At 51.2% G+C, this 24,087-nt stretch overlaps 1 protein-coding gene across 12 annotated transcripts in view; it reads right to left on the bottom strand.

Annotated features, from left to right (window-relative positions):
• Positions 1–584: 584 nt before the first annotated feature.
• WDR20 (WD repeat domain 20) overlaps positions 585–24,087 on the bottom strand; it is a 63,344-nt gene continuing 39,841 nt past the window's right edge. For 2 of the 12 annotated variants that reach the window (XM_032622420.1, XM_032622425.1), the window contains exons 2-4: positions 23,383–23,565; positions 20,664–20,756; positions 8,201–11,204 (exon numbers count right to left, since the gene is read on the bottom strand). In XM_032622420.1, coding sequence (XP_032478311.1) covers positions 9,927–11,204; positions 20,664–20,756; positions 23,383–23,565 — 1,554 coding nt within the window. In that variant the 3' untranslated portion in view covers positions 8,201–9,926. The other 10 variants (XM_032622430.1, XM_032622427.1, XM_032622423.1 and 7 more) reach the window with 8 other exon arrangements.

Below are 24,087 nucleotides of genomic sequence, written 5' to 3'. Positions count from 1 at the left end.
GCCCCTCGGGTGTCACGCTTTGGGCAGGGCTGGCCTGGGGGAGAGAGTGGTCTCTCAGGGCCAGGGTTCCTTGCAGCATCACTGCCCGAAGGCCAGGGGCACCTCCCAGGGGGGCTGTTCACTGCCCTCCCCAAGGGCTGCAGCTCCGGGCCACAGAGGGGTCCCCCCGGCTCCGAGGCCAGCTCGCCCAGTGAGGCCAGACAGCTGCACGCCCAGTCCCCCAAGGGCCGGGGTCCCGGCCGCCAAGGACAGAGTCTAGTGGCATTTTTGAAGAGGCGTTTTCTTTGCTCTCTCTGATGGGTGGTGTGATGGTGGTGCCCCTCTGGCATTAGCGCCAGCCCACCGGGCCTAGCAGGTAGAGAAAGCAGGATCCAGTCATGTGGGTGGGGAGGCTCAGGACAAAGGCTGCCGCTTGGCTGCGGTAAGTAAGGGGTGGTGTCTGTCCCTTTGGGCTGGCTCCTACGGAGAGGCAGGAGGCTCTCACGGATCTCTTGCAATTACAGGCGTGAGCTCAGGTAACCCTGAAAGGGTTTTTACCTCTTGTACAGCAAAGAGCACTTTACATCTCCCTGCATCTGCTGGGATGCACGCAGTCCAGCACAGGTTGGCATCATTTATTAAGAATAATTTTAAGGTTACAGTATCGCAACACTGAAGCTACAAATTTTCACTTCTGTGAACACAAACATCCTTAAGCTGTCCCCCAAAATGCTGCACACAGGACACGCCTTTAAGCAAACATGGCTGCGTTTTCACACCTAGCCTTGGGCTGGCATAGATGAAGAGTGACGATCTGAAACTGACCCTCAGCTTCGCCCACGCCTTGTTGGAGGGAAGCCGGGAAGCACGCGGTCCTGCTCCAAGTCACTTTATCTCCAGTTTCTCACCTTAAACCCGAAATCTGTTCATCTAGGCAAGATCAGGAAGCAGGGACGAATGGAACTTAGCAACTCGCCCCCGCTCAGAATCGACAGGAGTGCTTTTCCTTGACCTTGGAGTTACTGCCGGAAAGACACACAGCCCTGTGTGATCCCCACGGCGACGGGCAGCTTCTCACTCAAACCCCTCAAGATGGCGTGGACGGAGCCTGACAGAAGAGGTAAAGCTCTGGCCGGCCCAACAGGAGGGAGGAGCTCTTTTGGACACTGTGCCCATCCCGGCCCAGTCCACAGAGGGGAGGACGGCTGGTTTACCGCCTCGGTGATGAAGGGAACCTTTGGCCAAGTGACGAGAAACGCTCCCCCCGAGTCTGAACTGAGCTGCAGTGAGGCCGCCAGGCCCGAATCCCTGTCCGTCGCGGACAGCCTGGAGGGAAGAAGCCTGTAACATCACAGATGACCTCATCCGGTCTAAGGTGTCTGAAGCAAGGGGACTCTGACCTTCGCGGGTCAGCCACAGGCAAGGAGAGGGCGGCCCGGGACTAAGCTCCCCGGGGTGAGCAGAGCAAGGCCTCAGGATCTGCTCGGTGCCCGGCACGCAGGCCAGGAGCCTGTCGGGGGGCGAGGCCTGACCCCTGTCCTCTTCCCAGAGATGGAATTGTTCTGCAGGACAGACACACCGTGGAGGCATCGGGGGAAACACCACTATTCAAAAGAAAATGTGAAGAGTAACCTTATTTCTGGAAGCCTGTGCTTTAGTTTCGAAGTTGCTGGGTGATGATAAGAAAAATGGAAGACACACTCGCAGGCCTCCGTCGAAGACTCCAGAACACTCTTAGGGGGAAGCCTGGCTGGACACGTTAACCTACGGGCACAGTTTGGGGCCGGTTTTTCAGCAAGGAGGACCCGCCGCCGTCTGCCCCGCTGTGGCTGCCCGTGGGGGCGGCCTGCCCTCTGACTGCATCCTCCCTGATGACTCTCGGGGAGGATCAAGCGCCTAGCCTCAGCGACCCTGCTGGCTTCCAGCTGTCCGGGCAGCATGGAAGCTGCTGGTCTCTCCACCTGATGCCGGACAGCTGGCAAACGAGGGCTTTACATATATCACTCAAGCAAAAGATTTCTCCAGCCAAGAACCTGCTTAATGTCCCGTTACCCCTCCAGGAAGGAAGCCTATCACAGAAATAGTGGCAGCTCTTGGATCTAATATTTAATAGGTTGTTCTGTTCTCACCAGAGTTGCCATTTTATTCCTGCTAGAGATTTCATGTGAAAATTGATAAAATACCCCAGCTCTTAGTTTGGGTTTGATTATAATTTATAATACTAACAGAATTAAACCTTGTTTCATAAGAATGTATATATAGAAAAAGTAATATTTCGGCTAAAAAACAATTTACAACAAAGGAACATGTCTGTTCGTGGGTGCTGCCGAGATCAGAGACCCTGACAGCAAGAAAAGACCGTGAGGGTCTCAGAGGCCCTCGTCAGAGAACGGCCTCGTCCTGAAGTCCCGCTGGGCCCACGGCAGGCCTCCCCATCCGACCCCAGCTACCATGGACTCGTCTGGAAACGTGTGAGACCGCAGACCCTCGAGAGAGAGGTTGTGGGATGGGCATCTGGCACTGTTCAAAGCCTGGTCAGTCGACTCCCAGAATCACCCTCTTCACCCCAGACGAGAGTGACGTGCACACTGGCCCCGGGACAGGTCTTGCTGCAGACTAGCAGCCTCTCGAGACCGGCAGAGGAGTGCTACAGGAGGAGCTCAGCGCTGCTGCGGCCCTCGGCCAGGTCAGCCTCACCTGGAGGGGTGGCCCTGCACCTGCCACAGAGCACTTAACCCTGGAGGCTCCGGTTCAAGGCAACCTGCCAGGAGCTCCCCCGAATTATCTCACTTCACTCGGAGACTAAGAGGTAAATATTTGCGAAGTGAGGCCCTTTTAGAGACGGTACACAAACGATGAGAACCGTCACCCGGCTAACTTCCTCAGGGCCGCTTCTAGCTACGGATACCATCTCCTTATTTCATCCACAAGAATCCCGCCACTCACACTGCCCAGGCCGCTGCATAAAAGAACCATAGAAGAGCTGGACAGAGGACCTCCCATTTCATCAAGGCGTGTGAGGCCCGGAGTCAGTGAGCCAAGTTTAGGAAGTGGGTGCGGGCTGGGAGGGGCCCACTCCACCGGCACATACTCTGAGCCGTTCTCTGAGCATCTGGACCCCTCCCTGCCCCAGACCCACTGTTCACCGTGGCCTGGGACCTTGGCTCCACTGGGCAGCTGCCCCTTGGCCGGCCCTGACCTGCCCAGTGACTGACACACTGGCGGTGACACATTTCCCCGAAGAGGCCACTCAACCTGGGAAAAGTCGCCCAGGGAAAACGATCGTGGTGTTTTCAGACACCTGCGAAAAGGCTTTCTTAGGGCACAGCAGTCAAGGGCTCCTGCGAGAACCAGAACCGTGCTGGGGAAGAGAGCCTCGCCCACGGCCTGCAGGCCCTCCCGCCGGGTGACCCGCTGTGGCTCTGACATCCTCTCTGCAGGCCGGGACCTCCAGCGTCTTCTAGCTTGAGTCCTGTCCTGGGGCATCCACGTGAAGGCTGGTTTAGAGGCTACCGACACTAGAGGGGTGGGGCTGAGCACCCCTAGATGTTCTGTCCCTTTCAAGAGATCTGTTGGTCCAGAATCGACTGTTTCAAAAGGCAGCCACACGTGGGAGAATGGACTTATGTTTTCAAGGTGTACAAACTAGTTATCTTTAAAAGATCAAAATGCCGTGCATGTGTGCGTCTTTTTAGACTTCCTGTCAACCTACTAGCATTCGGGGCTTAAAACCCCCTCGAGCGCTGAGGAGAAAACGTGCAGCTTCTGTGGTAGTAAAGTCCACGTAGATCCCTCTGAGGGCGGAGTATCGGACCGTCTCTTCTGCTCTGGCAGCTTCGAGTCAAAGGCAAGAGCCCACACACCCTGCAGCACGGGCGGCTCAGGAGGACAGCGCGGCCAGGAAGTTTCTGGAGTCCACCGAGAAGGACAGGCGGCCAGGAGGGGCTTCCAGAGGCTTTGCCAGCCCCGAGCTCCAGGCCCAGGCGTCTCACGAAACAGCAGGGACGCAGCGGCTGAGTGGGAGCCCCAGGGCCTGACGAGGCCTCTGTCTGGGGCAGCTCACCGCTGCCCCCACGAGCCCCGGGCGGAGCGTGCGGGCCGAGGCCTGGAACTCTTGCCATGAAGGTTCTTTCGAGGCCGGAGGCGCCGGCGCTGCCGAGAGCGAGGGGCGGGCCAGAGCAGGGCAGTGCACATCGCTCCTGCTTCCCGCCCCGGGAGGACCGGCTCCCGCTGCCCTGCTCACGGGGCTCGTCCCGCACCGGAGCCTCGGGGCCCGGGCGCGAGGCAGGACCACCTCCACGGCGATGACGACGCCTCCGGCAAACGGAAAATGACAAACCCTCCCCAGGAGAAGAGCTGCTACAGCGTCGCCTGCGCGCCGCCTGGGAACTCAGCGCGCGCTCCACACAGAACCGGCACCAGCTCGGCCGCAAAGCCAACCCACGGTCCTTCCCCACATGGGACTTGGCTCAGAGAAAGGTCACAGAAAACAGTGCATACCTCCCGTGCTCAGAACGAACATCTCACTTAGAAAGCTTCTAATTCGGAAAAACTCAGCATCAGTAATAAGAGGTAGCAACTCCTGGGGCTCTTTGTTCTATAAACATTAACAAGGCCCTTGATTTCACAGCATTTGGAAGCTTTTCTTTTTTGGTTCACTGAGATTTTTTTAAAGCTCTGATGTGAAAGTGACTACTGAAAATTTATCTACATTTACGGTTCATTCACGCGTTTATTTAACGTCATTATACAGAGGACAACCCCAAAGTTCTTCAGAATATCAAGTACGTAGTAAGTCTCTAGCTGTGACAGTGACAAGGGAACAGCTAAAAACCAAGGCAGTGAAACAAACACGATTTTCTTAAAATTATAAAGTAACAATACTGGTATTAAAGCTCCATTAATTATTGCAACAGTTAAGAACTTAATTTACCAACATTTCATGTGAGGAAGGCTCTTTATGAAATTTATTCACGTTTTCAAGAAATTAGATGAGAATGTAAAAAAGGAAATACATATGAGTTTTGATTTTCATTAAGGGTAAATACTCATACAATTTTATACAGTGTCACCTAACACAGTAACCTTTAATGAACTTAGGTAGACAGAAATCAAAAATGCAGAGAAGTTTTCTTTTACAGATTTAACTCGAGCAACAGCGATGTGACCCTGACACAAAGTCCACGTAACAGATGCAGCAATGAATAAAAAGTACCAGTGGAACAGCTTCCCTCTCCTGGAGGGGCTTTTACACACAGGTTTGAACTTGGCTCTGAGTTTCAAAGGGAACAGCTGGATACAAGTGCCTTGCAAGAGGAGCCCTGGACTCCACCCTCCCAGACCACCCCTCTCACTGGCCAGCACTGGGGTGGCGGGGCTGAGCCCCCTGACTACCTGAACAGGTGACAGTCCCAAGCAGCCCGGCGCGACAGGTGTGCCCTGGACAAGGAGGGAGCCTTTGCCCATTGTTCCCTGCCGTGGTGCCCGAGGCGGACCTCTCCTCCGGGTCACTTATCAGGCCTACACGTGAATGCGGAGGAAGGAAGCCCCAGGAGTGGACACGCCCGGCACAGCGGGACGACCCGCACAGGCGGCCAACCGCTGCCCCTCGTTCCCCTCCGTGCAGGGGCCGTGGCCGGTCACCCTGGGCCAAGCCCTCCCGCAGAGAAGGGGATGCGGCGCGCCGTGTGTTTTTCCTGGGAAACCACGGTCGACCTCTGCTTCTAGTTCCTCCTCGGACAGACAGGTCCACGAACGTGGCCTATGGGTTTTCAAAGGATTCCTTCCGCGGTGCTCCCCGGCCCTTTGGCTCTCCCCTCACACTTTGAGCTTCCTCAACCAGGAAATCAAAGCTCTCCCTCCCAAGCAGGAGGTAACGAGAACCTTGTACACGGGTGCGGACATCGATAAAGCTGCTTCACCAACTTCAGCACAAGTTCAATACTTGACAATTTCTTAAAAATTCAGGATGTACCACAGGAAGTGGAGGAATCGGGGGGAAACGGCTGCTGGGCCACCTGCCAGCCTGCACTTGGCTGTGGAGCCAGCGGTGGAACAGAATACTGGGGGCACGCGTGTTACACGCCTGTAAAAACTGAGAAAGCTTCAGGGCCTTTTGTCCCTCATCGTTTCTGGATGTCTGAGGCAATAATCACTGCCATAGCTTATCCCTGTATTTCCACTCCTCTCTTTTTCTTCCATTAAGGCATTTATCCTTAGTCCCAAGCCAACGGCTCACAGGAGAACCCTTCAAAAATGTGAGAAGGTCCAGTCAAGCACAAAAAACAAAATTAAGATTCTTTACCACTATTTAAATCAATTTAGAACCCAAAGCTACTGGTTATTTTTAAAGAGTCTGCCTACTCCCTCTTCCACATTTGCCTTTAAAAGAAGGCCAAAAATAAAAATAAAAATAAAATAAGAGGCCAGGTTTTCCAAAGGCTTCCCACCCCAGCTCTCCCAGCGGAGGAGAAACAGAGAAGGGCTGGGGCTGGGGCAGCCGGTGGGTTCAGAAGCCTGCATCGCCCAGGTCACAACACAAACCCGGCTCTGGAATTCCCAGAAGCTTTAAGGGGCGAGCCAGGGCAGGGCAGGCAGAGAAGACCCCACAGCCTGGCTAGTGCCCTCCGAGGGGTCCTGTCGCCGCAGGCGGGCAGAGCCACCTCTTGTTGGGGGGGGTGGGTGGGGGTGGAGCAGCTCGGCTCACGTGCTACCCTGAGCACTTTATTTCTCTGCTTTTCATCGATGCGTCTCAGTGCATGGTGGAAAAATCGTGCTGAGCGAGTAGAAATAACCTCTTCTGGCCACAAGCTGTTTTATTCCAGAGGTTAGGTTAGAAAAGATACTCTTGCTCAGGATAACGTTTAAGCTGAAAAACTGAAAAGTTTCAACGAGGAAGCTCAAAATGTGGGGAGAAAACTACAAAAAAACACTCCCCAGATTTCCCTTAGTGGCCACGGTGCCTTATATACCTGCGACTGGCACCCTGGAACCCCTCGAAGCAACCCCCTCCTGACCCCGGTCTGCAGGAGCCCTGGCGGCCCCGAAACAAACCCGAGGGTGGGGGGGAGGGGCCCGCCCGCCCCCTCCCTCCCTGCCCTGTGCCCCCTCTCCTCAAGCTGCCGGCGACTTTAGTCCTGGTCTTGGAGAGCACCTCGCGCTCTGCCCTCCTGACTGCAGGAAAAGGGTGCTGCTGGCTGTCACAGAAGGGCGGAGGCATCAGAGGGGCAGAGCGGGCGGAAGCAGCGTCGCCCTGCCGTGTCCGAGCCGGGCCGGGCCGGGCCGGGCCAAGCAGCCCCTCCCCGGCACCTGACACTCAGCCAGGGCCCCAGCCAGACATCAAGGATACACTCACCAGCAGGAGCTGGAAGACTGAGACTGTGACCAAGCCCCAAACCCCAAACTGTGCAGGGACCACGGTGGTTTAATGTGGGGGCGGCGTGGAGGAGATGGAGCCCGGCTTCTACGAGCGCGCTGCGGGGCTTGTTTTTTAAGGGGCCAGTAACACCCTCCTCTTGCCTCTCCCACCCCCGCTCCCACCCACAGACCGCCCCTGGGTAAGCTGCCCCAGCGGACGCTGAAGGACAGAAGGAACCAGAAGGGGCCCCCGTCGCACAAGCATCAGCTACACGGGCCCCGCCCGTGGCTCTCCTGCCCGCGCGGAAGGAGCACAGCGCTCAGAATCGGAAGGCTGTGCGCGACACACTCCCCCGTGAAGGCTACTCACCTGGGATTCAGCCACTTGGGCCAATTACAAAGTCCTGAATTTTGAAACTGCATACTCAAGGCCTCAGAAGCATTTGAAACTGAATTCCTAAAACTATGCAGGTACGCGAAACTGCACACGGAGTGCTGGCTCCTGCTCTCCACCTGACGGCCCAATTTCCTAGCCTCCAAAGCTGAAACAGTCCACAAGCATGGCTGTCTTTGCTACCTCAGATCAGTTAACATTTAGGAACAAAGGACCGTATCTTTATTTATTTATTTATTTATTTATTTATTTATTTATTTATTTATTTATTTGCAGTACGCAGGCCTCTCACTGTTGTGGCCTCTCCCGTTGCGGAGCACAGGCTCCGGACGCGCAGGCTCAGCGGCCATGGCTCACGGGCCCAGCCGCTCCGCAGCATGTGGGATCTTCCCGGACTGGGGCACGAACCCGCGTCCCCTGCATTGGCAGGCGGACTCTCAACCACTGCGCCACCAGGGAAGCCCCCAAAGGACCGTATCTTAAAGGCTGACAGGACATTAACATCCCCATGGACCGTGAGCATGAACCGGCCCGAGGTTCTCACGTGGAAGAACTGTCACAGGTCACACCCCCGCTGTCACAGGTCGCAGAAACCACCACACTAATGAGCACGGGGGACACAGAGTGAACGGCTCGGCCCAGACGCGTGTGGAGCGGGGAGCTGGCCTGGCCTTCCCGGGAGGGCGGCTTTAAGAGCACGGAGCTGCTCCATCAACCAGAGTCTCGCACCCTGACAAACTGAAGCCTCCAGGTCGGCACTTGGCTGAATCGCGTTCACTACTCAAACCAGTATAAATTATCAGTATCTCTATATTTAATTACAAAGGTGTGTGCACAACAGAAAAACAAACCTAAGTGACCAAAGTGAGCTAACGAATGAGATCATTATCGTCTTGACACGAAACATACGGGCCAAAGAGCCCTCTCATCCACTGTGAAAACTAGAATTTGAAAAGCAACTCGTCTGACAGCTGGTAAGGACCTGAAGGAATTGAGTCCAGCCATCCGGGCAGAGGGAGAGCCAGCCCTGCCCCCAGCAGCCACAGGCCCCCGGGGGCAGGCGCCGGGGTAGGGGAGAGGGTCCCTGAGACAGAGGCCGAGGGCATCCCGAGAATGATCCGGAAGACCCGGGACCACGACTGCCCTCCAAGGAGAAGAGGAGCAACCTGCACCTGCCCTTCCCCTCTGGTGGGAACACAAAACCCAAACGAGGGAAAAATTTCAAGTTCTCTGAACCTTGGGGGCCTATCAGTCTTCACAAACAAGGCTGAGGAGTCTGCCTAGGGCCTACGGTCATGTGCCTTTTTGACCAAAAAACAAAAACCCACACCAAAAAATTAAAAAAAAGGAAAAGAAAAGAAAAGCTCCTTCCCCTTGTTGGAAAAAACGTAAGCAAATCACATCCACCATAAAAGATCCTGGCTCGTGTGGCAAGAGGCACTTCTGACAACACTGCTGGCGCCCTCAGCCCGCAGTTCGCGGTAACTGTCCAGGCTCTGAGAAACATGGGTATTTTATTTAGTGCACAGAGTCTCAATCAAAGTGCTACAAACTGCTTCTTTGAAAAAAGATGTTTATTAAACAATTTTAATTGTCATAAAATGACTAAAATGGGTTTTAAAAATTAAGGCTCTTCTCTTTCTGTGGATTGCCAGAACGATGTAAAAATAATATCAATCAACCCTGCTGAACACTTTGTTCCTAAAGTTAAATTTCATAGATTCCTAAACATTTGATGATTAAGATAAAAAGTTGGACTATAAATGACAATTAATGGCCGTTCGTATTGAACACACACTGATCAGGTGTACAATATTCTAATTGAGTAGTTAAGCAAAAATATTCCAGTTAAAGCAGAAATTTTAATTTTAGCATTTTGAAGTCGCTGTTTCCCCACACTGTCATGATTTCCCTAAAATCGAAATAGTCTAATACAGGAGCGCTAACCTCGGGACTCTATATACTCCCAGGAGGGTGACTGACTTGGCTGGCCATTAGTTTGATTATATTTTTTAAACGTTCTAAGGTGAATTATCAAATGATTCAGAATTACATGGCATGCAGTATCCAAAATTATGGCTCTGATGCATTTAGATTTACATTAAGAATAAGAAGTGTCATTCACATTCATTGTACACCCCGCCCCTCCCGCAAGAAAAAAATCACTACCTATTCAAGTTCTAGATCTGGTGCAGCATTAAGGATTAAAACTTACCACTTTACCAGGCCTTCCCCATGTGCAAATAAATCCCTCCTGACAAGCAGTGACTATACAGTCTTCAAGAAAAATTAATACAGTCAGTCTTTCATGTGCTATCTTTTTACAGATGAGCGGCTCTAACAAGGGAACGTCTTCCATCCGAGGACACAGGGGCGTCCCCAAAGTTTTAGCTGGGTCCGTTTTGGTTTTAGTAACTAGGTTCAGTTTGTCGCTGCTCTTGCTAGAGATGTGTCCCATGCTATGGTTTCGTTTGTGATCTTTCTCATGGTGCCTGTCCTTCCGGTCATGTAGTGAGAGCGTCGCGAATTTGCTGACCCCGGAAGCGATGGCCCCGTCCGCGATGCTGCCCTTGCTGCCGGTGCTGGAGACGGCGGAATGCGGGAGGCTGTTGGACCGCGGCAGGGGAGGGGGCGCCGAGTTGCCGGGGGTCATGACGCTGTTGCCAGTGCTTCCGGCAGGAGGGCTCGTGGCGTTCATGACGTTCGTGTGCGTCCTTGCTCTGGAGAGGGGCTGGTGGGGGAAAAGGATGTCTTCCGTGAGGTCCCATAAGCAGAGCTGCGTGTCCTGGCCCACGGAGCCGAACCGATACGTGACACTGACGGGGCGGCTCTCGGTCGAGTTCCGCTTGGACAGCCGGGACTGGGTACTGTTTGCTCGGTCTCTCCCAAAGTGAAGAAGGTCCTGGAAGTCCTCGTCGCTGCCACTTAACTCCATAGGGTCGCTCTCTTCCACGCTAGTGGTGTAGGGGTCAAACGCCACCACGCTGACCCAGGATTTGTGCCCGTGGCCCCGCGCGATCACGCGGCAGTCTCCAAAGGACCAGACGGTCACAAGGTCGTCCTCTCCGCCCGTCACGACGTACTTGCCGTCCGGGCTCCAGCACACGCACAGCAAGCCTCCAAAGTAGCTTTTCATGGTGCCGTGCAGCTCCACTGAGTCAAAGCTGAACACCCGCAGGAAGCCGTCCTGGCTCACGCACGCCAAGAACTTGCCATCTGGGGAGAAAGCAAACTCGTTGAGGGCCCCCTCGCCCACCGTCCACTTGAGGAGAGGGTTCCTCGTGGATTTGCTCTTGCAAGTGTGCACGGCAAAGCTCTCTCCCTGCTTCAGAAGCTGGTAGTGGGGGGCTGTGGTGCCACAAGCGTGCTCCACATTATACAAGTACATGTTCCCACTTGAATGGGCTACTAGGAAAAGGCTTTCCGAACCAGGAACCCATCTGACACAGGTTACTCGTGACTTGTCTATTAGTCTCTGTGAAGACAAAGGAGAACAAGTTATCACAATGGAGTAGTTTTAAAGGTTTACTTTTCCAGCAAGAAAACTTGTCTGCTTCTCAGTGAGAAGGGACGCGTCCATCCAGGCACTCCACGTCCTATCCCGCGGTCAGGCCAGCGAAGGCATTTTGGCCCCTTGTGGAATTACCTTCTAGAACTGCACCTGGGTGTCAGGCCACTGGGTTTCACCGAGTCAGTCATTCAGCAAATACTGTTGAGAGCCTAGTATGTGCCCGACAGATACTATACCGGGCGCCGGGACACACCGGGGAGAGGGACAGCCCCGGGCACTTCGCACGTCTCACGCCAGGAGCGGCTGGGCCCGTGACTCCTGCACCTGCACAGGGTCCTCACTACGAGGTCCCCGGGAAAGTCTCGCAGTCCCCACGGCCGGGAGCCCTGGGCCCCCAGGGGCTCTCTGCACTGCATCAGCCCCGCGTGCCCCGTGCTGACTACCCCTGCCTCTTCCGGCTGCTGGGGCGGGGGTGGGGGTGGTTAGTCCACGTGCAGCCAGCAGCACCCAGGACAGCAACGCACACCTCCCTGGGCTCTGCCTCGGCCCTGATGCACTGCAACTTCCTCACTCACGGTCGCTGTCATGTGTGTATCTTTAGAAGCCATCCCTCCATCTTCTTTGGAACAAGGTGGTGTTTAAAAAAATAAACAGATGATTAACACTCAGGAGTATGTGTCTAATCCCTGCCACTCTGCTCCACGTTTATTTTTGATCCACTGACCAACTGTTTCTTTAACAGGCACAGGTCGGGAGGCTTGCCTTTAAAAGAACAAAAGGCAAAAGGAGAAACCCCCCAAAGGGACGACCACCCCCCGAGTACGCTTCCCTGCTTGCAGACCTTTCGTGGGGCTCACTGGCACAGCGGCTTCCATGAGGCTGCCTGGTCCCCAAATCACAGCACCAGAAACCATCTGGGAGTTCCCAAGACCCCTGAGCTCTCAGCAGGTCCTGCTGCCAGACGCTCCCCACTGCCAGCCTGGCAACTGGGTGTCTCGGGAGCCCGGCGGGCTTCGGTGAGCTACACGCTCCCACTTGCCTCACGTGCTTGGGGTTCCTCGACTCGAGCCTCAGAGGGCCACAGGCCACAGGGACGGGAAGCCCACCGGGACACAGGGCCCCCTGCCTTGTCGGCCTTGCGCTGTGTGTCTGCTGTGTGTGCTGCATCTTTACAGAAAGTCACAGAAAATGAAAACACTTGGTTTCTTCAAAGGGACTAATGAACCATGCAAACTGCTGCAGAAAATTAGGCCCTGGAAGGGAGGTGGCCAACAATGGTCCCAGCCAGGGAGGAGTGGAGAGGCCTGACCCTGCCTGGCATGAGGGCCCGGGGCTAGCGGGCCCGGCAAGGGTTACTGAGCAGCAGGGGTCACTGCTGTCGCTCTGCAGTGTCACAGCCGCACTGTCACCCCCTGCCTCTTTCCTCTCCTGCCCGGTGACCTTCCTGTATACGGCAGCTGACCTATGCTAACGCCAACAACCTGGAAGCCCAGCGCTGCTCTGTCAGGGTTTCCACGAGACCGTCACCATTTCTTCCACAGAGGTCAGAGGCACCTTACGAGACCAGGTCAGGGCTTTGGTCTTGAGGGAGCCTACCCCCACCCAGCAGACCTTGCTGTACCCACCGGTCTCAGGCTGCCCCAGCACTCCTGATCCCTTAACCGGGACTGGTCTGCTGGCCTAGTGTCCAAGGGTGGTGCCGGTTCACCCCCACTGGTGGCCTCACTGGGCGGCTACAGAAGCGACCTCAGGCTGAGAAGCCAGGCTGCTGGCCGTACCCTGGCGCGGTGTGTGGCTTTCAACCCCTGCACCTCACATTTCACCACAACCAAATCTAATCTCAATTTTCCCAACAGCTCTCCACCGTTACTCTATCATGTGTGGAAAATTTTAAGGATGGACATAAAAACTAGCACTATGGTTAGGAGAAAAATTTTATTTTTGGCTTAAAAAGGCAAAACAAAAATAATTCCATTAGAACTCAAAACTGGAATACTGTCAAGTAAAAATGGTATTTCCCTGCAACTGTGAGGAATGGAGATAAATAATCATAGCACCATTATTAAAATACATGTTACTAGGGTGACGAGACACATTTAAAGACTTTACTCTACGTTCAAAAGGTGCATTGAGCCTGCTGTAAGTAGACACGTGGATGTAACTTACGGACAAAAACCTGAGCCCACCTTCTGTGCCCCTGCTGGGGCCCCCATGTAGACACGTCACACCTCAGCACTTGGGAAGCAGGTACAGCAGCTTAAGCAACTGCAAACCAAAACCATTCAAGGACCACATATCCAACTCTAGCGTGGGAAGGCTTTCTCAGTTGTTCTACACCATCAGTGTTCCCTACCAGACTGTGTGCTCAAGTGCAGGGAAAACGTCTGCTTCATCTTGGGGTACGTGGCAGGCATATCAGGACAGCCGTGCTAACTTCCAACCTGAGGATCTACTCTGTGGCCAAGCACTGAGCAGTGGCTCTGCACACATGCTGTTTCATCCTCAAAATAACCCCGCAACGTAAGCTTTTATTTTTTTAATAGGTAATACAGTCATAATTCATATATATTAATAAAAGTATCCAGTAGAAAGCCTCACTCACACCCCTTTCCTCCATCCCAGATCCCTTGCCCCCAGAATTACTGTCATTAGCTTCTTGTTTACCTCTGCAGGTGTCTTCCTGCGTGGACAAGACAAACACAGATACAAGTTTATCCACACTCCCTTTTTTTCGCTGTCTGGGCCTCTGCTTTCTCATGCAGTCACACACGTGCGTCTCTCTGTACTGGAACGAAGACAGCTTCCTCATTCTTTTCTACAGCTGCAGAGTACTCAATTATATGGATATACTGTGGTTTATTTGAGAAGTCCCCCACTGAAGGACACTGTATAGCAAAGAATAACCTGCGCATATGGCAATTTTCACATGTATAAATATACCTGCAGGATAAATTCCCACTGGAATAGCTGGCTCAGGAGGTACATACATTTATAATTTTTTATAGATATCGCCAAATTACCTCCCATACAGGATGTAACAATTTATATTCCCACCAGCAGTGTAAGTATGAGTGCTCATTTCCCCATAGGAAGGTAGGTGCTATTGCCGTGTTACCCACCAAGAAACAGGATCAGAGAGGTCCGCAAACTCGCCTGTGGTCCCTCCCGCTCACCACCCACTCATGTTTCGTTCATTCCTCCTTCCATCCTTTACTGAATGTACACTACACGCCAGGCACTGACAGCACCAACAGACAGACATCCCTTCCTGAGTGGAACTGATGTTCAAGTGGGATGAAAAGGTAGTGAAATTGACAGGATCTGACGGTGAGGAGTGCTGTACTGTGAGCAAAACCCAACCAGGGAAAGAAGACAAAGGGCAGGAGGATTAGAGTGATTCCAGTCTCAAGGAGGAAGGCCTAGAAAGGCCTCTATCTCTGGGATGAGGGCGCGCTGAGCAAAGAGGTAAAGGGGCAGCAGAAGAAGCGGGCTGGGAGGAAGCAGGTCAGAGCATCCTCACAGAGGGGACAATGGTGGGGGAGCAAACCAAGCGCTCTTCATCCTAGAGACACGGAAGGCACTGGTGCAAGGGGGATGGAGCGGGTAAGATGACACCCAGCACAGGCCCGTCAGCCCCAAAGGCGCCTTCTGTGCCACCGACAAACGTCAATAAACCAGGGTGCCCCTCCTGCAGACCCCGGGCAGTGGGAGGCACAACTTCAGGGCTAGCTCGGAGTCACTGAAGTAAACTGCCCTGGGCTATCACTTGGTTTGGGTTTAGCAAAAAAGTTAGAGAACAGAAATTAAAAAACAAATACCTAGATCATCTTATTCAATAAATATAAAGAATGCAACCCACTTTCTGCACCATAAGGGTATATTTTTGTTCCAGAAAATGTCTAATAAAAAAAGTAAGGCATCTTGGTCAGTTCTCAGAGCTAACTAACAGGATTTCCCCGCCGGGCTTGACCTCTCCAGTGTCAGTGGGGCCGTGATCTGGATGATGCGTTTGAGTATGTTGAAAAAACACCCTTGGTGAAAGCCCAGGTCCCCTGAGGAGCTCCCGAGTACAGGTGGGGCCGGGCGGCCAGATCGAGGCTCAGCCCAGTGCAGTCGGGTCTGCGGATGTGCACGGTAACCGTTTTGGCTGGAGCACCTGAGCAGGGGCAGGAAATTAGGTCTGGAATCGTGAGCTGGGACTCAAGGACATGCAGTACCAGGCTAAGGGGTCTGGGCTGTGACCTTGAGTCCCTGTGCTGACCAATCCCACAGCCCCAAGCACCTGAAAGTGACTGGTCCAAAGTGAGACATGCTGTGAGTGTAAATTACACACTAGATCCTGAAGACCTGAAAAATTATGGAAAGTATCTCATTCATAATTTTATATTGATTATATGTTGAAATAATGTTTGGATGTATTAGATAAAGTAATACATTTTTTTTTTTGGTCTGCGTTGGGTCCTCGTTGCTGCGCGCGGGCTCTGTCTAGTTGCGGCGAGCGGGGGCTACTCTTTGTTGCGGTGTGCGGGCTTCTCATTGTGGTGGCTTCTCTTGCTGCGGAGCATCAGCTCTAGGCACGCGGGCTTCAGCGCATAGGCTCAGTAGTTGCGGCGCACGGGCTTCAGGAGTTGTGGCACGAGGGCTCAGTAGTTGTGGCGCTCGGGCTTAGTTACTCTGCGGCATGTGGGATCTTCCTGGACGAGGGATTGAATCCATGTCCCCTGCACTGGCAGGCGGATTCTTAACCACTGCGCCACCAGGGAAGTCCCAAGATAAAGTATCTTAACTTCACCTATTTTTAAATTGATGTAATGTGGCTATTAGACATTTTAAATTGAATTTGTGGCTCACAATATATTTCTGCTGGCTGTACTGCTGCAGACAGTAGGGGCACTGAAGATTTCTGAAAAGGGAAGCAACAGAATGAAGTGAAGTCTCCCGTCAGCAGGTACAGAATGGTGCGGGTGAAGAGAGACCAGTTAGGAAGCTATGACAATTGTCCGTGGACAAAAAGGTCTTAAACTTGACCAGCGGAGGTGTGGCAGGATGGACTGTTTAACAGTGGGCTAGGCTGGATGGAGTAGGAGGTGGGGTGGGGGTGAAGGAGGGGTGTGAACAGACTCCTAGGTTTTGAGCTTGAGTGACTGGGAAGGGGGGGTGACAGAAAAGAGAGGAGGGGTGACTATGCTGGGGAGAAGTTCAAGTGTCCTCATCGAGTAGGCAGCTGATGAAAATGACTGTGGAAGATGAGGAAATGGGCTGTGAACAGTAAGAGCCAGATCTGTGACATCCTGAGCTCTCCAAGGCAGAAGGTGTACAAGGAAGAGGAGGAGAGTGTGCAACTTTGGGAAAAGACTACTTATAGGGAGCAGGACAAAAGTCAGGAAAGCAGAAGGAAAGCCGAGAAAACCAGCCAGAAGTCCCATGAGGAGAGGAAGGAACTGACACTGAGTGAATGTCTCACAGGCCAGGGGCTCTGCTCCCTGCATCACGATTCCCTCCATCCCGTCACAGGGTCGCTGGGGGCGGCTCTGTGCTACAGGCCACGGGGGGAGGCAGTGAGGGAGCTGGGCGGGGGTCCAGGAGAAGAAAGCCCCTTGCTCCGAGGCTGAGGTGAGGCCGCCCTGGCAGGAAGGGCAAGGAGAGGAGAGCGGGGCAGGTCTCAGGGAAAGACAGGTGCTCAGGTCATCTGGCAGGACCACTGAGCTTTCCATTAAAGAGGGAAATTCCATAACACTCAAAGGCCTACTTTTAAAATCACTTCCATTGGGCTCCCCTGGTGGCGCAGAGGTTGAGAGTCCACCTGCCGATGCAGGGGACACGGGATCGTGCCCCGGTCCAGGAGGATCCCACATGCCGCGGAGCGGCTGGGCCCGTGAGCCATGGCCGCTGAGCCTGTGCGTCCGGAGCCTGTGCTCCGCAACGGGAGAGGCCACAACAGTGAGAGGCCCGCGTACCGCAAAAAAAAAATTAAAATTAAAAATAAATAAATAAATAAAATAAATAAATAAAATCACTTCCATAAAAACCGAAACCAAAATCTGGGTATTACTATGCCAGGTCTGTACGTCAAGCCACCTACCCAGGAAGCGGGCTCCCGCACCCACTTCTCTCCCTGGTAATCACCACGGCTCCCACATTCCCCCTTCTGAATGCAGAAGACACTGCCTCATTTCTAACATCAATCCAGTCAAAGTCCAACAAACACCAAAACTACCGTCCTTAATGGCATTCACAAACAAGACTTTCTAACTATACTAAACTAGTTTAGAGGAAGCAAGAATAAAAATAAATCCGTAACCACATTAAAGCACCACTGCTAAAATGAAGCTTTCCAAAGCACATACTTTTTAATTTTCTTTTTTTCACTGCTATCAACATGATAAGCAGGAAAAAATTCTTGGGGGGTTGCTGGGTATGCATTTTACAATGCAGATATTAATTTATAACAGAAGTACTAAAAACAAACAATTCCAAAACCACAGCAGCTGCTGGAAAAGCCGTAATGTAGCCACAAAGTAATGTAGCCACAAGCAAAAACGGTGACTAAGGGCTTTGATTCTGTAAAGGCATTTAAAGACAGCTGCTTCTTCCCTCAGGAAGTATTAGGGAAAGGTATTTCAAAGCCCTGTGAAAGAGGATCAGATGTCATTTTTATCAATGTCAAAACTTTAAGGAGTAGATCATTAAGTGCTCATTTCCTTCCTTTGATTAAAAAAAGCAACAACAAAAACAAAACTAACAAGATGCCCAGAGCCACTCTGTCGTTAGAGGACTAGACAGAATATTGCGAAGCTGGGCCTCCTCTCCTCCCCACTCCTGGGGGCGCTGCGTGCAGAGGGAGCCTGCAGCCTGGGATGAAAGAGCAGACACAGCCTCAGGCAGCAGCAGGGACAGGCGTCCACGAGGAGCCTACAGCCTACCCAGTGCGCTGCCCTGGCCTCACAACCTGCGAGAGAGGAGAAAGTCAAGAACAGGGGGGCTCATTACACGCCAGGGATGAAGAAGCTGAAACGACAAGTTCTTCTTAGATTTTACATCCACCCAATAACCAAACATACTTAAAAATCCTTTGAAGTTACTGTTCTATGGATACAACCCAGGTATAATCAGAATTTTTACAAAGGCAAACAAGGCTGAGTTCATTACCACACAGAAACTGCCCCTTTATGACTTTCTCCCCAGTGCATCGTAACCGTTAGTGATGAAAAGTGGACTCCTCACCCCTTCCGGGCGCTGACCAGGGCACCTCTCCCTCCCTGGTGACCCTTACCATGAAGGTAGGCTCCACGGTCTGGGAGCTCATCAGATGTGCCGTTAGATACCATCAAGGGCATAAAACATACAGAACACTACACACAGAGACGTCAAGTCTACTCTAAGGCTTGAGAGAAAGCAGTGTCTCAGGGGATCTAGGCTATCATTCCCCAAGGGATGCTAGCAAGGACCAGCCTTCTTCCGGGGCTGAACTGGTGCAGCGGCCAGGGTCTCAGTATGACTGGGACGGCCCGGGGAGCAGGGCTCACCTCTGCTATCTGACATGAACTGGATGGACTGAGGGCCAGACCAGGAGGTGAAGGTTGCCAGCAGCTCTAACGGAAGGTGTGAATCTGACAGTTCTGCCTCATTAAAAACATAAAAAATTACAAAGACAATAAAGTTAACAGTGAGCAATGGGATTTCTAGGTGATGTTTCCTCATCTTCTTTGTACTTCTCTATGTCCCAATTTTTTCTATAAACAAGTATTTTAAGTTTTTTAATCAATGGGGGGGGGGAATCACCTTTTAAGATACACTCTATTCCCAGATAGAAATTTTCACCTATCTTCGGTCTAGTGTGGATTTCTGGAACTTATCATTTCTTTTCCGTTCACTTACCCACCTATCCATCCATCCAAACATTTACTATACTTTCATGCACCAGACACCTCCAAAAAGGAGCAAAGGTCAGAGTAATCAATAGTGGAGTGTGTGCACGCACACGTGCACGTGTGTAATGGGAGGCGGAGCTCTCTGGTAAGACAGACACCAAACAGTCATGATAAACAGTCCCCATCGTCTGCCTTGCTCATGTTGCTTCTCTGTCTGGGTTGCCCTGCTCTTACCTTCTTGTCCTGGAAAATCATTTGTGCTTCTCCTTCAAAACTGCTGGTATCTCACCTCCCAAGAAGCCTTTCCTCCAAGCTCTAGTGAAAGAAACCCTCTGAGTTTTCCCTCCACCTGGAACTTTTCTCCCCAGGGCTTGCTCTCCAGGCCCTCTGCTAACATCTCATCCTCACCACACCTCCAGGCGGGGACCGCTCTTATCCACTTTCTGGCTGAGGAGAAGAGATGAAGTAAAGACCACATCCTGCAGGCAGCAAGTGGCAGAAGGGTGTCTGAGCTCTAGGCATTCGGGTTCAAGGGTCTATGTTCTTAGCCACTGGGCTGTGAGTCTGTAAATTTCATGGTAATACACTGACGGTTGTAAGTGCTCCTTTGCGGGCCATGAGCAGATGACCAGAATCTTGGAGTATAAACAGGGCTCAGCCCCAGACACATCTAGAAGTTAGCAAAGACTCGTCTTTGCTCTACTGTGCCTTCTCCACAGACCTGCCATCTAATCTCAGGGACATGATTACTATTTATATGCTGACAGCTCCCAAAATTCACCTCTAGTTTTGTGCTCCATATCCATGTATCCAACCACCTACTGGCCTCTCAAGCTTAACAAGTACAGAACGGAACTCTGATCTTTACCTCTGTTCCCAGCACCTGCTCCTTCCCCACCTTACCCAGTGTAGTAAGTGAGCCAGAATCTCAAGATTTGTTCCCTCGTCTCTCCAATTCCGTCTCCAAGAAGCAGCCAGGGTTATTTTCAAAAACATCGATCTGACCACCTCTTGCTCCCGTCTGTGAGATCCCACAGCTCGAAGAAGCAAACCCGGCTCAGGCCCTGAGTGGCAGGGCCTCCAAACTCATGCCCTCTCACTTCACAACGCCCTCCCAGGTCCACCGTCCTCTCTCAGGTCTCTTGGCCCCAAGGTCTTCCCTCCAGGGGCCTTCACCGGCTCTCCCTCTGCAAGGACGCTCTACCTCCAGCTCCTTGCCTGGGGGCCTCCTCAGGCGAGGCTCAGCTCAAAGCACTTCACTTCCTCCGAGAGACGGACGCTCCCCACGTCCCCTTAAAGCAGGCCTCCATGTCTGTCTCTCCTTCAGGCCCTCTATCTCCTCTGACATCACAAGTCACCACCATCTGCCGTAATTGTGTGTATGTGTGTGTGTGGTGCTGTTCACACTTCTCTCCCCTCTCTCTGGAGGGGAAACACAGGGCAGCTGTTATCTGCCGCTGCAGACCCAGTGCCGGGCACGTGGTAGGCTATCAAGGTCTGTCAAACGGATGAGAAAATGGCCACAACTCTAGTTCAAGTCCTCAGCTCTCACCTGGACAGTTACTAGAGCCTCCTCACTGGTCTTGCTACCTTCATTCTCTCTTTCTTCATTCCAATCCACCTTCCACAAGTGCTGACAAGAGTTCTAAAAAAACACATTTGATCCTGTCACTCCCTTGATTAAATAAAAGCCCAAAGGTCCCCCACAGCATCCAGTGTCAGATCCAAATCTCCCAGCATGTAATCAAAGGGCTTTTACAATCTGGTTCCAGCTCACCTGTCTGGCTTTAACTTCTGCCACTCCAAGACCCACATGCTGTGGTGTGGCCACCCTTGGCCTCCACATGCTAAGCTGTTTTCTCCAGCTTTGAAGGCCTTTCTCATCCTCCTCCAACTCCTATGCATCTTTCAAACCCAGGTCAAATGTCACCTTCTGGAAGCTTTCTCGAACTGTCCCCACTGAACTTAACTTTTGTTTTTATTTTATGATATTTGATACACACCGAGGAATGCAATTAATACATTATCCCTTGGTACTTTGTTCATAACACTGGGATAACACACGTTCCAGTATCCTTTCGGTCCATCTCACTAAACTGTGAGCTCCTGAGGAGGCAAGAGGCCATCTGGCAACCACACATGGTGGGGCTTACAATCTATGACCAATAAGAGCTCGTGGAATTAATTTCTGGATCCAGCTCTATCATCAAATTGTTACCTGATGTGGACAATTCACTTACCTTCTCTTTGACTACCTCCTCATCTGCGCACAATGGAGACAGCAACCCACCCTCCCAAGCCGAGGAAAGAGACAAAACACTTTGAAACCTCCACGTCCCATACCAATGCAAAGCACAGCCTAACGACAGCTTCGACCACCATCCCTGGCACTCTCTGAGAAACAAACCCCGATGACCCTTTCTCTTAGACATCCTCAGCAAAATCTGATGAGAACGTTACCCATACAAGCCAAAGAATGTCCTCACTGCGAAGGGCAATCATATCTGCCCCAAGCTGTAAATGCCAAGTTGGTATTAAACCATACACAATCCTAGAACTTTGAACAGCCATTTTTCAAATAAAATGTAAAAAGAGTAGGAGGTAACTCATGCTTCACTCATGAAGAGTGAGGAGCTGCTTTCCGGCCTGTGGTTCCCAGCTGTCCTGAGTAAGGAATGGGTCTAGCTGATGCGTCCGAGCGCTCTCAGGGCCCTGTGGTCTCTGCTGCACCCTCCCCCAGCGATGACACACAAACCCTTCTTGTTCTCTAAGTGGCATTCTGTGCCATCCTCAGCCGATCAGCCTCCCGACCTTGTTTACCAACAGCCCTTTACATGGCTCCAATCCCTTCCCCCTCAAAAACACGTCCCCTACCTAAACACAAATAAAACCCCACAGTGACGCCAAATTCACAATTTCTATTAAGAATGCAGAGCGGTCTAGTTTTGTGCCCTCACTCGCCCCATCACTACCCCCGAAAAGATCATCCAGCTACTCAGAAGTCACTCCGTCAAATGATGTTATAAAATGTTTAGGTAAACAGAATCATTTTCTGCTTAAGATTTTTTTTTTTTTAACAGAAAATGGGTTGAAATACTTCTGTCAATCCAGACGGCAAGTTTTGTTTCCAGTCAACCCAGATGAAACTAGAAGAAGAGATGGCATGGTTCAAAGGATTTCACCAAATCCACTGGCAATGCCAACCAGGAGCACCGTGGCTGGAGACTGGATATGCATGGACAGCATATACCACGGGGACTGCAAAAAGAGTCAGAATTTTAACTGCAATTTGTGGAGTATTCTTCCCCAAGCAAAATTACTTCTTAAAAATCAGAATTTATAATGCACTTCTGTTCCAAGTTAATGACTTTAAAACCATGCAACAATCAAAACCACTTGCCCTTCCTGAGAGGAATCCATGTGACCTGGCTCTTGTCATACCAGGGCTGAGGTCACAAGTAGACTGCAACCCAGGGCTTCTAACTCAGCAAGACTGCCTCACCTCTTCCATTTACTAGGAAAGTCATACAGACACAGAGGAGGAAGTACGTCAAATATGTAATGGCAATACTTGGGGCTGAAAAGCCACTTCAATTGCTTATAAAAATATAATCTATTTGGCAACTTACATCTACTATGTTTAATGGTTGACATGTTCCTGAATGGACAGCTCAGATATCTCAGGCTCCTGCCAGAATGAAACTGAAGACACTAGAAACCCCAGCACATGCTACAACACTGGCAAAAGCTATGTCACAGGATCCAATTTTAAGTGCCAGGATTTCTAACCATGTCAAAGGTGATTTAATAGCAAACATTTACAAGAGCAAGAGAACAAATTCTCAGTCAAACGCCTGTCAAACATACACACCAAATTTTAGCTACAACTTAAGCAACCTAAGGAAATATTATCAAGTTCTTTGATCTTCGTGAAATTTTCTGGTGATGTGAATAAATTCTTTATTTTCTTATTTAAATTATAAATATCAAGCTACAAGTCTCATCCCTATCTCCATTATAAAAAAATTTTTAAAGCACCTGCTATAGACACCTGAGCATCTCCATAAAAAATGCACAGAACAGTTAGCCCAAGGAAGAACAGGTAAAAGTCAACAAGGTAACGCACCACATTTAAACTTGGGTAATACTAGGTAGGACATCTGAGAATGGAAAACGGGCTTCGCTCACTGTAAAATAAGGCCCACTACCCTCGGTAAGAACGTATACATTCTTAAAGGGATTCTTAACAGCTAAGACAGGGTGCTACTTACTTCCTCATTAAATAGTTTGCTAGTTTCTTTTTTGATTGGGTCTATAAGCTGGACTTGGCCTGCGGAAAAGCCCACTAGGAGAGAGACACTTTCTGCTGTGGCTGTTAGGTGGTTGAAGTCATGACAAGTAGGCTGTGTTCCTTTGTATATCCTTTTATCTATTGGTTTACTCAAGTCAGCAGCCTGGAGGAGAAAGAGAAAAATACACACGGTAAACAGCACATTGAGATGAGAAATCTAAGTTACACTATTTTATACTCCATTATGATGTTCAATCTTAAAAATAAAAAGTATTAAAATATTTTTGCGGTTTTTAGCATTTTATAAAAGCACTTTCACATACCTCAGCCAATCTGGTATTGTTTGACTATCCACAATATGTTTATAACTGTTACTCTCGTAGCTTATTCTTCTTCAAGTATATTTAACAAAGACTCCTGGACTTCAGGAGGAAAAATCCTTGAGATACCAAATTCAGTATTTGCGAAATGCATTCCGAGCACTTTCTAACAAAGTTAACTTTAACCACATAAAAGCTCGGCTTTCAACTACAGCTACAGCACCTAAACGCTCATGGGTGAGTTCACCTGCAGCCCAGTCATTCTCAACGCGTGGTCCCCAGACCAGCGGTAGCAGCAGCAGCATCACCTGGAAACTCAAGAGATGCCAATTCTCAAGGCCCGCACCACACCAAATGAATCAAAC

This window comes from Phocoena sinus, chromosome 2 (assembly GCF_008692025.1).
Source record: "Phocoena sinus isolate mPhoSin1 chromosome 2, mPhoSin1.pri, whole genome shotgun sequence".
In the NCBI taxonomy this organism is placed as follows: Eukaryota; Metazoa; Chordata; class Mammalia; order Artiodactyla; family Phocoenidae; genus Phocoena; species Phocoena sinus.
The sequence above is the reverse complement of the archived record's forward strand: the minus strand, read 5'-3'. Positions and strand labels throughout refer to the sequence as shown.